Source organism: Paramisgurnus dabryanus, chromosome 15 (assembly GCF_030506205.2).
Source record: "Paramisgurnus dabryanus chromosome 15, PD_genome_1.1, whole genome shotgun sequence".
Taxonomy (NCBI): Eukaryota; Metazoa; Chordata; class Actinopteri; order Cypriniformes; family Cobitidae; genus Paramisgurnus; species Paramisgurnus dabryanus.
In genome coordinates, this window is record NC_133351.1 from 31226645 (window position 1) to 31243127 (window position 16483).

Consider the following 16483-nt stretch of genomic DNA (forward strand, 5'->3'; position numbering starts at 1 on the left):
GCTCGTAGAACGGCCACAGGAACACAGACGGACTCCAATGACGAAAGACAGACAACAGCAGACTCGACGACCAGGTAATCTTGACAAAAACAAAAGAGCTGTCTGCTGGGTTCCAGAATGGCCGGTTCATTCTGTCAGGGTGTGGGGGTGGATAGAACCCAATCGCAGACAGCTCGTAACTAAAAGACGTTTAATAAACATAAATCCCCTCGAGGGGGGCGAACAATGACAATAACTAGAAAATAATCATGACTTGGACAAACAAGGCACACGCGACAGTATCTCACGATACACAATGAACCGGCACAAGACGTAAGACACAATGGCTTTAAATAGGGAAAACTAAACTAGGGAACAATGACAAACAGGTGAAGGGAATTAACTAATCAAGACTTAACAAGGAAACAGGAGGGTAAGGTTAAGACTAAAGACAGGAGAGCATGCGGTACACAAAACATACACAGACCACATGACACTCCACACAAAACAAGACAACAGTGGGCTGCCATGATCCTGTCACATGAAACACATAAAATACATACAGGGCTGACAGGACCATGACACCATCGCCATCTTTCGATCGCTGTACTTAGTGAAATGTGCTGATTGAAAGAGAGAACCCGGACTTAAATTTTTGTGGATTAATAACTTTAAAACGTCTCTGTACTTCATATACTCCAGAAAGGCTGCAGTGGCCTACATCGCTGATTTACCTACTTTTGGTAATGCTTTGTAAATTTTGCAATAAATAAATGATTGTGATTACACTTGTTTGTCTGTTATTATACTTATTAACAGCGAGACCAGCCTGGATTATTAGATTAATAAGCACCAACCACCCTTTTCATAGCACTTACAGGCAATCGTTAATATTTTGAGAAAATAAGTATTTACATTTTAACAGCGAAAAAAAAACGCAGCAGTATTTTCTGCAACCCCTTAACTTCTCCCAGCTGTGTGTATAACATTGTTCCAAGATCCATTACATGTCTTCATCTGGGAATCTCTGGAGAAAGAGCAGTTTCCCTCCCGGGCTGCCAGTAAAAACAAATCACCACAGTGATGAGACCTGCCAGTTGCCCACTGTTGGGTGGTATTGGAATATAATAGGGTTGATTAATGAAAGCTGACAGAGAATCTGAATTGTGAGCCAGGAGTGCTTTAGGAACGCCCTGGAGAGCAGGTGCATGAGGATAATCCCCCTAAAACCCATGGCCCACAACGAAGTGCAGGGCACAGAGAATTAATGAGGGGTCGGGCCAATAATTGAGATGCTGCATTAGCTTTTGAATACCGGCATAGACATTGAGGCTGTTTTGGCGAATGCTCAGACCTCTCATCTCCAGATATGTCTCTTTGATGAAGAGCCATTTTCAACTATCTCATTACTTCACATTTACGGCCCTTGCATAATACTTTCTGCTGTATAGTAAAGCCTGGCATAAAGCATAAACAGCTTTCGATTAGCCTTTATAGAGGGACAATAACTTACAGAAGACTGCATTTAATTTACTCATTTACTTTCCTGGGGATAGATTGAATTCAAGTCAGTGCTTTTTGTCTTCATCTCTCTTCACTTAGTATTTTTAGATCACCATCATCGGTTACATATTCGTGCAGTTTGTGTAGTGGCGACTCATCATGGCAAACTTTACCAGGGATAGGGTGCTTAGGTCTTAATAGGACATAAAACCTATGTAAAATAACAAAAGATAAATATTTTTATTTTTACTTTTTTCAGCTTTGGATCTCTTTCTTATTTGACCATGTAAAAATATAATTATGATATGAAACATTTGTCAACAAATAACATTGCTAATATGTGTTGTACTGACTTGTGGAAAGATGTTTTAGAAAGTGTCTGTAATTTTAAGCACTGGCTTGTAACTGCGTCTTTAACACACCACACATCAATCTGTGCCAAGAGTGACTAAGAAACAGGCAGTTTGAGACAAAACACCAGATTACTAAAATAAACAAATGAATGGAGGTAATGAGAGTGTGCCAGATCTAAGCATATTAAACTGTAATCCACAGCTTGTAAATCAACAGAACTTACAAACCAGCTCAGAGATTTTTGTTTAAATGGGAATTGAACCCTAAACATTCTAGGTTGTTATCACAGATAATTAATTAGCATTTTGCATTTTACTTGAGAAAAAAAAGACATTTCCATGATTTCGATAAATAAGATTGATAAGTGTGTTGAAGCGAAATTTTCGTAATGGTCTAATTTAACCAGAATGCACTGCGCGAAGCTGAGTTATTAGCTCCACCCACAGAACCGACAGCCGGATGACGTCAAAGTTCCGCGAGAGCAATTTAAAAGCAAATTCATCTGTATGTTTTTGCGAATCGCTCTCACGGGACTTTGACATCATCCGGCTGTGTATTTCTATATGAGATATATAATTTGACCTCTTGGAGTGAAAACATAGAACGAACTTGAAGCCACGCGTGATCTGCCTCAGATATCTCGCACACGCCTTCATGTACTTCTCCTTTCATCTACGCGCGCTAAAGGGCGAAGCCACCTCTCGCAACGCACGCAGCCGAATGTAGCGAACTTAAAGTACAGTTTTTTCACTAGAAATGTACTTGAGTAAAAGTATCCCAATTTACTCTAAAAGTACTAGTTTTCCAAAAAAATTACTCAAGTGAATGTAACGAATTAAAAGTAATATGTTACTTCCCACCTCTGACTGTATGATACTGGTGTGGTTCACTATAACTTTTTTAACATTTAAATGTGGTATTTTCACTGATCTATATAAATGACTGGATTGCGCATGACGTCACACTTGTGAAGCCACCGCGCCGCCATGTTGGTATACCCAAACGTTCTATTAAATCAATGGACGTTATCAGATTTTAATGATAAAACATCACTTTACTCGACTTAGTTTTTATATGTGAAGTTACTCTGTAAATTATTACAACACAAACGTCCAAAGCATGTAAATTATTTACTGAAAGTTGTACATTTTGCGTTTTAATCAGTTATTATACATTCATCTTTATTACAGTATCAGATCAGCAGACAGACCGCAGCATATTTCGTATTAATGACAAACGTGCTCATTCTGAAATCTAAATAAATAATCATGCTTTGTACCGTATGTGCATGCAATAATTTGCTAGTTTTGTAATTATGTTATCTAAACTTACAAGTTACCTAAACATATTTAGAGAAATAACGCTGACCGTCACAGTGTAGCTGAATGTCAAACAAAACTTTATTTATATAAATCCATTATCCTGCCCGATTAAAACATAATTGCAAATAACACCAGAATTAACAAAAAATTAATGTACACATATCCTTAAAATTAACCTTGTGTAACTGATACGCTGTAAAGGGGGTAAATTTTGATCATGATTTTGAATGGAAGTCAATGACGCTCTCTGCCGGTTGGGTATACCAAGATGGCGGCTCGAACTCTGCGCTGGCTTCACCTCATGCAGTTACGTCAAGTGTTCTATGTGCAATCCAGTCATTTATATAGATCAGTGGGTATTTTCCAACCTGCAGAGAGGGTAAAACACAGAATAGTGTTGTGTATTTTGTAAATCTGATACCCAGTATCTAAAATGTTTTGTGGAATTTTTTTTTTTTTCGCGAAACTTAAAACCCAAGGGAGAAATGTGGGACGTGGATCAAGCAGTGTAGAAGCTCTCATTAACAACTAAAAATCGACAGGATTAACAAAAACATACGTTTTCTCCAATGTAAGAGCATGCTATTGATAGCTAACATAAGCTAGCTAACACACCATTGATTGGAAATAATGCATATATTTAAATGTAAAATAAGATGATTAAAGGCAAGACGGAGGCTGACTTTAATTTTGTTTATCATTTTGTTAATAGACAGAGTACCCCAATCTGATCTCCCAGGGTTAGTTCTATAAGCGGGAGAATGCTATCATTGCAAAGTGGTCAGGCTAACGTCTTGTGTTTTTTTACAAGACTTATGGATAAGCTGTTTTTATAATTGCAACGATTATTTTCCACAAATTTCACCTAACTCAATTTGTGTTTCTCATGTGATTGGTCAGCATATGAGGCAGACCAATAGGCTTTAGCTTCAAATTATTTTCGAATCGGTTGCATATTATGTCGAGGATATATCCCTCAAATGCGTACTGCAGTCCCTTTTGTCTTGCTCTCGCAGATATTTTACCTGTTTGCCAACAAGTAATGCTACAGTTGCAAATGTCTTCTCAGTGATTTGTCTAAATAAAGTCTGAAGAGATACAATCAATATGCAATAAAAGAAAATTAACATAAAACATATGCAAAACATAAAACATGAAGAGCCATAAAAAACTAACATTACATTAAGCTAGAGCCAACCAGTTAGCCACACATGCAGCGACCCAGAACCTGAGACACAAAACACTGTCATATGGTCGGAAAAAGAAATAAAAAAATTTGGAAATACACCTGCGTCACATTATTTTCTAGGTTACTCATAATTTGATATTACAACTGAGATGAGGAAGCGATGGAACAATACATTTAAGGGGTATACATAAAATAGCATTTTTAATCAAAACGGCCTGATTCCTTTTTTTTAACTGTTAACCTTGTTCCCTTGTCACAGCCTCATCTTGCCTGCTTCTAGATTTATGCAAAACTTCTTAATCTTCCTGTAGACAAGGTCAACATGGTTTTGCACTGATTAAAATGGGTCAGCAATATAGCAGAGACTAATCAAAATTTTAAATGCTTACAATGATAAATGAAAGAAAACAGTTTCACCATCATAAATAATACCAAACAATGTTATGACTAATGAAACATTTTCTCAAAAGACCGCTAGGTCTTCATCGTGTTTTTAAGAGTAGTCTCTCCGCGCGCACACACACACACACACACACACACACACACACACACACACACATACCTACTTATCTACCAAGTGGGGACGTATGACTGAACACCCTACCTTTGGGTACACCCCTTTCTGAAGGGTCTAGAGACAAAATAAAGATATCCCTGCACTACTGGAAATGCCCTCATTACAGATATCAGTTGATATTTTCAATAAAAGCTGTCTTTCCAGACCTGACATTTTGCCTTCACTTTGGGGACAGTATTTTTTATGTCCAATTTGAGGACAAACACAAACTCTGATCTAGTCGACTTTTGAGGACAATGGTGATACACAAACTCTGATTATGTTAACCTTTGAGGACTCTAAGATTATGATGTATATGACTCACTCTAATAAGCAACATTACAATTCAAAGTTCAAATACTGACTTGAAAACAGCCTAGTGCAGATATACAGCGGTTACAGTTAAGTTCTTCTATTATTTAGTGATTATTGATTGGTAAGCTGATTTTATGAATATATACTACTTCAACATACATAAGACAGGAATTGCCTAGTTCAGTGGTTCTCAACTACATTCTTGGAGACCCACTGCTCTGCACATTTTGTATGTCTCTCTTATCTCACAGACTTAGTTTAGTTCATGGTGATCTCTACTAATGAGCTAATGATTTGAATCAGGTGTGTTAAATAAGGGAGACTTAGAAAATGTGCAGAGCAGTGGGCCTCCAGGAATAACGTTGAGAACCACTGGCCTAGTTAATGTCAATAGACCAAAATGATTGCTTTCTTGAAATCCAAGACTCTGGTGATACACAAATTCATATTTTAAGTCACTTTGGGCAGTCTGGTCATACACAACTCAATTCATACACAACAACATAATATAAATTCACTTTGGTTGAAACACAAACTCGGATTTTAAGTCACTTTGAGGACTTTGGTTGATACACAAACTCAGATTTTAACTCACTTTGGGGACTTTGGTTGATACACAAACTCAGATTTTAAGTCACTTTGAGGACTTTGGTTGATACACAAACTCAGATTTTAAGTCACTTTGGGGACTTTGGTTGATACACAAACTCAGATTTTAAGTCACTTTGAGGACTTCGGTTGATACACAAACTCAGATTTTAAGTCACTTTGGGGACTTCGGTTGATACACAAACTCAGATTTTAACTCACTTTGGGGACTTCGGTTGATACACAAACTCAGATTTTAAGTCACTTTGGGGACTTTGGTTGATACACAAACTCAGATTTTAAGTCACTTTGAGGACTTTGGTTGATACACAAACTCAGGTTTTAAGTCACTTTGAGGACTTTGGTTGATACACAAACTCAGGTTTTAAGTCACTTTGAGGACTTCGGTTGATACACAAACTCAGATTTTAACTCACTTTGGGGACTTTGGTTGATACACAAACTCAGATTTTAAGTCACTTTGAGGACTTTGGTTGATACACAAACTCAGATTTTAAGTCACTTTGGGGACTTTGGTTGATACACAAACTCAGATTTTAAGTCACTTTGAGGACTTCGGTTGATACACAAACTCAGATTTTAAGTCACTTTGAGGACTTCGGTTGATACACAAACTCAGGTTTTAAGTCACTTTGAGGACTTTGGTTGATACACAAACTCAGGTTTTAAGTCACTTTGAGGACTTTGGTTGATACACAAACTCAGGTTTTAAGTCACTTTGAGGACTTTGGTTGATACACAAACTCAGATTTTAAGTCACTTTGAGGACATTGGTTGATACACAAACTCAGATTTTAAGTCACTTTGAGGACTTTGGTTGATACACAAACTCAGATTTTAAGTCACTTTGAGGACTTTGGTTGATACACAAACTCAGGTTTTAAGTCACTTTGAGGACTTTGGTTGATACACAAACTCAGGTTTTAAGTCACTTTGAGGACTTTGGTTGATACACAAACTCAGATTTTAGGTCACTTTGAGGACTTTGGTTGATACACAAACTCAGGTTTTAAGTCACTTTGAGGACTTTGGTTGATACACAAACTCAGATTTTAACTCACTTTGGGGACTTTGGTTGATACACAAACTCAGATTTTAGGTCACTTCTGGGTCTCTAGTCATACACAAACTCAGATTTTAAGTCACTTTGAGGACTACAAGAAAACAAGGAAAAATGACTTCCAAACCATTTATTTAACATGCAAATGCATGCTATAAATGTCAGAAGTTTTAGGCAATACCGGTAACAGCACTTAACCATAAACACAGTTACTTAAAAGTTAAGTGCATTTTAGTTTGCCAATTAAAGTGTCAGTATAAAATATAGGACAGTATAATCAATGAAACTGATATGAACTCTTTCACTCTTTTCTTCACCTTTACTTTCTTACCTTCTACCTTGCTCCTCCCACTTCACTTTCCTTTTGCTCCTCCCTCTTCTCGTTAACCTTTGCTCCTCCTTTTATCTCTTTACTTTCAGTTCACTCAATTAACTTCTGTCTACATTGAACAATTGTAATTACAATTAAAGGAAATAAACAATACTGACATATTTTAAAAGTGCATATAGAACAGAATATGTTGACAGAAAAAATAGCAACATGTAAACATATAACAACATGTAAACATGCATGTAAACAAAGAATGAAAATGAGACATTTGTCAGTGCAGCTTGTTCTTTTTGCTTTCCTCAGCTTTTTACAGAAATTATCGTCTTACCATTACATTCAATCCTCTCTCTTCTCCTGTCTTGCTTACCTCATTAATATTCTGTTTCCTCCTGTACTCAAACAAATTCTCCCTCTTCATACACCTTTACTCTTCCTTACTATTTTCACTCATTTTTAAAAAACAGAGCATGATGTGTAAAGTATAAAGACAGTTTGTCTGAAAGGAACCTATTATATATTACAAACATACAAAATGATGAATCGTTTGCAGAAGAAAAGCTTTTGTTTACATCATATATGTGTTTACTGTGTATAATAATTATGTAGCTCATACACACACATGAATGTATAATTTGAAGAAACAAAATCTATTTATATTTTAAGTGTTTATATAATATAAATTACATATAAACATAAAAATGTATATACACATGTAAATATTTATTAAATATAAACATGCATGTGTGTGTATTTATATATAGATAATTATTATACACAGTATACACACATATGATGTAAAAAAAAACTTTTATTCTGCAAACGATTAGTCATAATTCATCATTTTGCAGCCCTAAACATGTTAAAAAGTTATTCTAGAAAAGGCATTCATTATTTTATGTTTTTGTAACATGGCAACTTTTCCTCACCATGCTCTGTTTATTACAGTAAAAAGAAAAAAAGTGTTTTTAATTTGCTCCCCTATAATCCACCCTGTTTTTTTAAAGTGGTGATCCTGTTTCGCACATAATTTTTCACACCAGTCCACGTACGTTCCTTCAAGGCTTCTGGCTCTGCGTGAATGCATCTCTCGCAGTCTTGCTTACCAGGAACTTTGCATGTCTTTATGAACTTCATCATGTGTTTTTCAACAGCTTTTACCTCAACTTCTTCCCATTTTCTTTTTGGAGGTATTGATGAACCTATAAAGTGAAAAATCATATCCTTATTACAACTAAATTCAATGGGATTTATTTATCAATCAAATGTAGAAACAAGCGCAGATCCATGCGCAAACATAATCTTACAACACCACTCATGTGTGATTCATTAAACTTTCATCTGGCCAATTCCATCACACAAATGAAGGGGTGTTGATAAATGTGGCGAATGAAAACTATAGTAATTTAAATATTATACCCATATTAATGAAGCCCCTTGAGAATATGACATGAGGAAACATAACCTGGCCACACAGAGGAACATCTACATAGATATTGAACTTTGACATTTCAAGTTCAAACAAAGTAGCTTGAACAGCAAATTTCATGCAGTTGGGAGCCAGATCACTAAAAAGTAGAGCTGCAACTAACGACTATTTCTTCTGTCGACTAATCTAGCGATTATTTTTCCGATTAGTCGACTACTCTAACGATTATTTTTTTTATTAATAAAGTGTTCTTTTTTTGATTTGCTATTTAATCTGTTGGATAATCTGTTTTCTACTCTCTGTCTGATCTGACAGTCATTGTTTGTTTTATTGTATTTTAACACAACTGAATGCTATTTTCACATATTATCTGTTGTCAGACATATAGAGGCTTTTTCGCAGACAGGGATTAGACTAGTCCTAGACTAAAATAAATATAAGAGCTGTCCAAACTGAAAACATCTTCCACTGACATATCTTTAAATACATCAGTGCCCTTAGTTTGGCCTCAAAGTGCACACAAGTAATGTTTTTAGTAAGGCATGTTTGTTTAAACTAATTATATTTCCTAATTAAACTAAGGTCTAGTCCTGGCTTAAACTAATCTCTGTCCAGGAAACCACCCCAAAGACTATTAAAATAGTGACAAAACATGACCCAATAACCTTGTGTTTAATTCAACCAGCTGTTACTTTAACTACTAAGTTACTAAAATTTTTATTTATAAACGCGACATCGCAGACAATTTGGCGCAAATTAAAAAAATTGCCATTACACAGAGTTACTACAGAAGACATGCGCGGGCATAGGAGAGAGCTCGCACACAAGCACATAGAGAACCAGTGTGTGTGGGAAAACACTGCTAACCTTTCATGATAAACTCGAATCAGTCGTCTTCCCTGTCAGTAACATCTGATGTTTACGTGAAAATGCAAGTACACAGAGGAATCCGCACGGAAAACACAGCCAACTTTTAATTCTTTCACTCAGTGTCATGTATGAGAGGCGCTGTCTAGGGGCTTCACGCAGAGAAAGAGAGAGAGCGCACGTGCACAAGAGAGGCATCACTGAGCGCTCACAACAATAAATTAAGCCGTTTTAAATGAAAATAAAAATGTAAATGTTGCGACCATTGTTGATTTTGTGGCGCACACAAACAAATCAATGTATGGAAAACACTTCGAGGAGCAGAAGCAGCCATTACGCGAGATGAATGTAAACAGCGTGACGCGTCGACGCTTTTTACGCATGTCGACGTATTTTCGTAGTCGATGTAATCGATGACGTCGATGCGTCGTTGCAGCACTACTAAAAAGAAATTGATATTACACCAAAACGCCAACATTGTAATTTTTAGATATGTGACCGAACACGGAAAGTAGGGACACAAGTCTGGTGATCTCAACAGATTCTGCAAAAAATATAAAAATGCTTTTCTATCATTAGCTCAAAAGTTGTTCTGCCGACTTGTGTCACTGGTTTCCGTGACGGGGCACATATTACTGTTTTTAAGACTTGTATATACCCAATTTACCATATTACAGCTGTATAGTAAAATCCTTTTTATAATTAAGTATTCTGCATTGATGCATTAAAATATAACAATGTAAATAAAAATCATACTGTGTATGTGAATTTCATTGCCGGTTTTTACAGTGTAGGCAGAATTAGTGAATAAATGACAAATCACATAATATATGTTTATCTATTTCTTCAAACTGACTGTACAACAAACTCAAATTTTGAAAAGCTCCTGTCTTGCTACTGTTGCCTATAGGTATTGTATTTAGTAATTCAGGGTTTGCCATTTCTTGCTGTTTGTGTAGTTTAAAGATTTTTTTTACCTTGATCTTTCTGTGAAGCAGATGGTTGATCAGTCTCTGCTGGTACTGGTGATGTTGTCTGAGGTAGGTCACTACAATCCTCTTCATCACTTGACATTGTATCACCTTCGGCCTCAAGTTGCTCTATAACAATAAAAGGAATCTGTCAATGTATTTTTTGCAAAAGATGATGAAAGATAAATACAGATTTGCAAATATATAAAGCACAGACTCGCACAAAAATCTAATTTCATACATACCATTTGGGTCGATTTCAATGTCATCAAGTCTCTTTCCTTTAAAGCTGGACAGTGTTCCTTTCTCCATTGCCATTAAGACCTTACTCATTTTTGCCAGCTGCAATGTCCCCTCTGGTAACCGGTAATACTGTCTGTGGATCCTTATATCGTGACCGAGAAAATCAGCCAGTTGATCTGCTTCATTTTCATCAAGGTTGAGAATCTTTGACATGGTAGCTATGTGTTTCCTGAGCCTGGTTGAGGAAAGAGCTTCAGGATTCTTAATGCCACATTCACGAGCAGCTTTACTTATGCACTCTCCTCCTCTGTAGGCAGACATTGCACCAGATCTGGCAAACATAAAAGGATTCTCATTTGGGACACCACAAGCCTCACGTGTTTCAACAAGCAGCTCCATGGCAGAAACCAATGAAGGTTTGAGGAGGACAGGGACCTTTCTCCCTCGCTTACCACGGATCTCTACTCTGGTAAAGTGTTTACACAGCTTCCTCTCGAACTCAGAAAGACAGATGGCTATGTCTTCATGCAGCTCAGAAGAATCCCGGCTTTGAAAAGCTGACAAAAGCATCCGTGACACCTCACCTTCTCTTCGTCTATTGAACAGGATAACTTGGGAGAGTGTGACTTTGGCCAAAGCAGCATAGCTGTCTGCAGAGGGGCAGTTTTTAAGTTTATTAAGGAATTTATCCCGTTTCTTTTCTAGATGTGCGTGCAGGACTTTGACATCCTGAGTGAAAGGAATGATCTGTGGTGCATTCCACTTGGCTTCCTTCAATGTAGTTATAGCACCAGCAGAAATGTATTCATTCCACCTTGCTTCGTGTACTTTTCTGAAGTCTCGAGCACACTCAGCACGCTCATGGTCTCCATACATCATCGCATTACTTTCAACAATGCTACAGATCTTTTTTAAAGAATGTCCAAGTTTGAGGGCTAAAGAGGGAATGCGGTAAGAGTTCTTCTCTTCGTCAAAGCCAGACACAACTTTCACAGCTGATATGACATGTTTGAAGTTTGCTGGTATCATGAAGTTCTCCATTGTTTTCAGTGGGGTTATCCTTCTTGCTTCAAGAAGAAGTCTGCCAACTTCTCTCATTTTCTGTCGGATGTAGTCATGTTTGGTCACATCAGATCCCATCCTGTTAAACATGTGCTCTCCCAGTTGCATGATGCATCTGTCACTATGAATCACCCGTGAAACTTCGTCATAGTTCATCAGGGAAAGTACTTTCTTGAAACCTTTACTCACCTCTAAGCCAACAGGTGTTTTTAAGGCACAAAGAGATCTTACTCTTTTTCTGCCCTGAGCTTCATCATCCTTCGGTTTAAGTGGACAGTTTTTAATGGGTTTCCATAGGCTGAGCTTGTTGTAAAGGCCTTGACAGTGAATACAGTGGATAAATTCTTAGGGGTTTTTGCACTTTTTTGGACGGTAGCAGGCAATCATCTCACCTTCCCCTTTTCTCACCACATCTGTGTTGTGGGCAAAGTTGCCCCTTTTTCTAAGAAGGTTTAACTGGACTCTTCGTTCTTTGGAACGTTTTGGGAAAGCTACAGCCTTTGCAACCTCTACTTCATTGCGATGTACAAACTCAAGGTGTCTTGCCATTTTTGCATATGGCTTAGAGCAATAAAGGCAATACTGTTTTTTGTTATATGACCTGCTCTTTTTTTGTGGTGATGGCATTGACTGAACCAAAGTCTTTTTGTCAGATGAGGTTTCGGTCTCTTCAGTTTGGCATGTCATCCTTTTTGATGACATTGCTGTCATACAATTGGCAGATGAAATACCTGCCTCTTCAGCTTTCCTTTTTGAAAGGGGTGATTTAGTATGTCTTAAACGTTTGTTGGGTCTAGGATCACTACATTCAGACTTATTGTTTGATCCATCTGAACTCCTTTCAGCCTTGCTTTGTCCAGAAGCACTTCCATCTGATTCATCTGAGCTGAACTGGGGTATGTAGTCAACATCACTGTAATCCGTAACATCTGAATCACTGTAGGCACTCCCAGAATACTAAATGAGAAAAATGTTACACTTTCTTAAATCATGCAAAATTATTTCTTTAACTAAATGTTTAAAAACTTCTAGACAACTGCCAGAATCCAACTGATTTTCAACAAGAGGAACTCATTTAAGCATATAAAGTGCATGGTTAATTACAAACCTGTCTTTTTCTTGATTGCCTTAATGAGTGCATCTGGAAAAAGAAAAAACAAAACTAATGTACATAAAATTGTATATAATAATTAAATGTAAATAATAATAATTAAAAAAATAAAACACTTAAGAGTAAAAAAACAGTTATTTCAACTAGATATATTTCAAACTGTAGCTCAGCAAATAAGGCCTTAGTAGATGGCACACTTGGCACGGTTTGATAATCACAAACAGAAACGCTGTACAATACAACTGTATCATAAAATCTTTTTACACCATGACATAGATGATAATAATATTAGGTCTGTGAATTCACATTAAACAGTCTTTACTAATCTCAATTACCCACCTCCATTAAAGACAGTGTCTCAGACACCTTTGATGAGGAAATCACAGGGGTGGAAGCAGCACAGGGCAAGGGTGTAGAGGGCTGCACAGGAGAAGAGGATGATGATGTGGTCTTCACAGGTGATGAGGGCTGCACAGGAGAAGAGGACGATGATGTGGTCTTCACAGGTGATGAGGGCTGCACAGGAGAAGAGGATGATGATGTGGTCTTCACAGGTGATGAGGGCTGCACAGGAGAAGAGGACGATGATGTGGTCTTCACAGGTGATGAGGGCTGCACAGGAGAAGAGGATGATGATGTGGTCTTCACAGGTGATGAGGGCTGCACAGGAGAAGAGGACGATGATGTGGTCTTCACAGGTGATGAGGGCTGCACAGGAGAAGAGGACGATGATGTGGTCTTCACAGGTGATGAGGGCTGCACAGGAGAAGAGGACGATGATGTGGTCATCACAGGTGATGAGGGCTGCACAAAGGCAGAGGAAGATGATGTGGTCTTCACAGGTGATGAGGGCTGCACAGGAGAAGAGGACGATGATGTGGACTTCACAGGTGATGAGGGCTGCACAGGAGAAGAGGACGATGATGTGGTCATCACAGGTGATGAGGGCTGCACAGGAGAAGAGGACGAGGATGTGGTCTTCACAGGTGATGAGGGCTGCACAGGAGAAGGAGAAGGGTATGAGGGCAATAAGGCTTTTACAGAGGTAGACATAGCACATGGTGCCTAAGACGGTGCATTAAATGTGTATGCTATAATACTGTCTGTAACTTTAAAAGTATAATTGAAAAAAAGTTAAAAATAAAAGCAGCATGGAAACTGTTCAACGACTATTAACACTTTAAATAATAAAGTCTTAATTGACTGAGGTGCTAATCAAGTAATGTGATGATCATATCCAAATATTACTCACCATGAAATATTCTTGTGATTGCTCTATGGCAGTCTTTTTCGTTTTAATTTGTGCTCTGTTAAAGCGCTCATGGCAATCTTTGAGTTTCTGAGGATATATGAAAAGGTATTTAACTTAAAATAAAAGTAAAATGTACATAATGTTAAAAGCTGTGACACTCAAAGACATTAGGCAAAACCAATCAAAAATATAGAAAATAAAAGGTAAATATAAAATATTGCTTAATTTCAAGTGCTCTGGTTTAGATTAAAGGAATAGTCTACTCATTTTCAATATTAAACTATGTTATTACCTTTACTAAGAATTGTTGATACATTCCTCTATCATTTGAGTGCGTGCACGTAAGTGCTGGAGCGCGCTGCGACACTTCGATAGCATTTAGCTTAGCCCCATTCATTCAAATGGTACCACTCAGAGATAAAGTTATATATAGTAGTTATAAGAGCAAGTTTGGTGGTACAAAATAAAACGTAGCGCTTTTCTAAGCGGATTTAATAGAGGAATATTGTATGGCGGAAGAGCACTTTTGGGAGTACTTCGACTCGCCTGAAAAATGCGCTCCCCTTCTCCCTCTCATAATGGGAGAGGGAGGGTGTTACTGCGCCGAGTCGAAGTACTCCCAAAAGTGCTGTTCCGCCATACAATATAGTTACTCTATTAAATCCGCTTAGAAAAGCGCTACGTTTTATTTTGTACCACCAAACTTGGTCTTATAACTACTCGTCTTAAATAGGAAAAACGTTGATGTGTTTGGTCACTTCTAACTTTATCTCTGATTGGTACCATTGAATGAATGGGGCTAAGCTAAATGCTATCGAAGTGTCGCAGCGTGCTCCAGCGCTTACGTGCACGCACACAGATGATAAAGGGATGTATCAACAATTCTTAGTTAAGGTAATAACAGTTTAATATTGAAAATGAGTAGATTATTCCTTTAAGAGTCTTCCATAAATCTGTTAGAAAAGATATAGCACATAAAGTAAGAAGAGTCTATGGGCCAGATTTACTAACAGCTTGTGCCAGCTCAAACCATCATTTTGTTAAATAACGACTGTTGTGATTTACTAAAGACTTGAATGTCTTTAAAACACAAAATCGATTGTGGGACCATTGTCATGTTTGAATAGAAAAGAGCTCTGCCCGAACTGCTGCTATAAAATTAGACGCACACAATTTTGGAAAATATCATTATATGCTGTAGCATTAAAGGAACACGCCCACATTTTGGGAATTTAGCTTATTCACCGTATCCCCCAGAGTTAGATAAGTGCATAAATACCTTTTTCATCTTCGTGCGTGCCATAACTTTGTTGGACGCAGCCCCCGCTAGCTTAGTTTAGCACAAAGACTGGAAGTAAATGGCTCCAGCTAGCATACTACAAGTGACAAAATAATGCCAACATTTTCCTATTTATATGTTTAAATAGGAACATGGGCGGAGTGACTCTGAGGGAACTCTCTGCTCCTCACCACTAGATTTCTGTGAGCAAATCACTCAAGTAGCAGTGCTTTGTCTTCTGAGAATATAGTTACCAGTATGTAAATGATTAAAAGATGGCTGTGTCTCATATGACCAAGTTATTTGTACACGGTGTGACTATACAAATCACAACATATAAATAGGAAAATGTTCGCATTATTTTGTACCTTATTGGGAGCAGTATGCTAGCCGGAGCCATTTACTTCCAGTCTTTGTGCTAAGCTAAGCTAGCGGGGGTGCGTCAGACAGAGTTAGGGCAAGCGCGGGGATGAAAAAGGTATGTATGGACTTATCTAACTCTGGGGAATACAATGAATAAGCTTAATTCCCAAAATGTGGGCATGTTCCTTTAAGATTTGTGCTCACAGAAATGAGTAGTTAAATATGTTCACTAGAAGTTGCCGTCCCATACTTTTGTCCATATAGTGTTACTAGTTATCTGATGAAGTAAACAGCCTAAGATACTTTCTGCATGTATAGAATGGTTACCATTTTATCCTCTGATGTTCTTGCTTTGCCTGACTGTTGTGGCTCAACTTGCTTATGTGGTTCATTGATGTACACCTTATACAGGGCAGATTAGGAAACAGGAGGAGCCTGATGGAACTGAAAGTCAGAAAAGAAGAGTTAGGGGGTAAATTTTGTACTGTATTTGCTAAGCTTTTGTATGGTTTTGTTTTATACTGTGATGTATAAAAGACAGTGAGATGCAGTAATATAAGGTACACGTTCATCTGTCCTAAAGTAACTTTAGCTGAACCTACTTTTTAAATCTGTCAGTATTCCTCCGTTTAAAAAAAACAAACAAGAATAAGTTTACTGAAAAAATGCACGATTTAGAAGTTGTGGCATT

General features: G+C 37.5%; 2 protein-coding genes and 1 long non-coding RNA gene across 3 annotated transcripts; all 3 read right to left on the minus strand.

Moving 5' to 3' along the window:
* Positions 1-7278: 7278 nt before the first annotated feature.
* On the minus strand, positions 7279-12056 carry LOC135782648 (uncharacterized). Its single transcript, XM_065293086.2, has 3 exons — positions 10728-12056; positions 10489-10611; positions 7279-8417 (listed from the first exon to the last, which is right to left on the minus strand). The coding sequence occupies exons 1-3, from the start codon at positions 11941-11943 to the stop codon at positions 8197-8199; spliced, it is 1560 nt and encodes a 519-aa protein (XP_065149158.1). The 5' UTR covers positions 11944-12056; the 3' UTR covers positions 7279-8196.
* A 76-nt stretch (positions 12057-12132) lies between these two features.
* Positions 12133-13687, minus strand: LOC141280850 (uncharacterized). Its single transcript, XM_073812021.1, has 3 exons — positions 13238-13687; positions 12896-12928; positions 12133-12744 (listed from the first exon to the last, which is right to left on the minus strand). The coding sequence occupies exons 1-3, from the start codon at positions 13685-13687 to the stop codon at positions 12133-12135; spliced, it is 1095 nt and encodes a 364-aa protein (XP_073668122.1).
* A 119-nt stretch (positions 13688-13806) lies between these two features.
* LOC135782658 (uncharacterized) lies at positions 13807-16229 on the minus strand. Its single transcript, XR_010545457.2, has 3 exons — positions 16120-16229; positions 14151-14237; positions 13807-13894 (listed from the first exon to the last, which is right to left on the minus strand). It is a non-coding gene; the product is annotated as an uncharacterized lncRNA (long non-coding RNA).
* Positions 16230-16483: the final 254 nt, after the last annotated feature.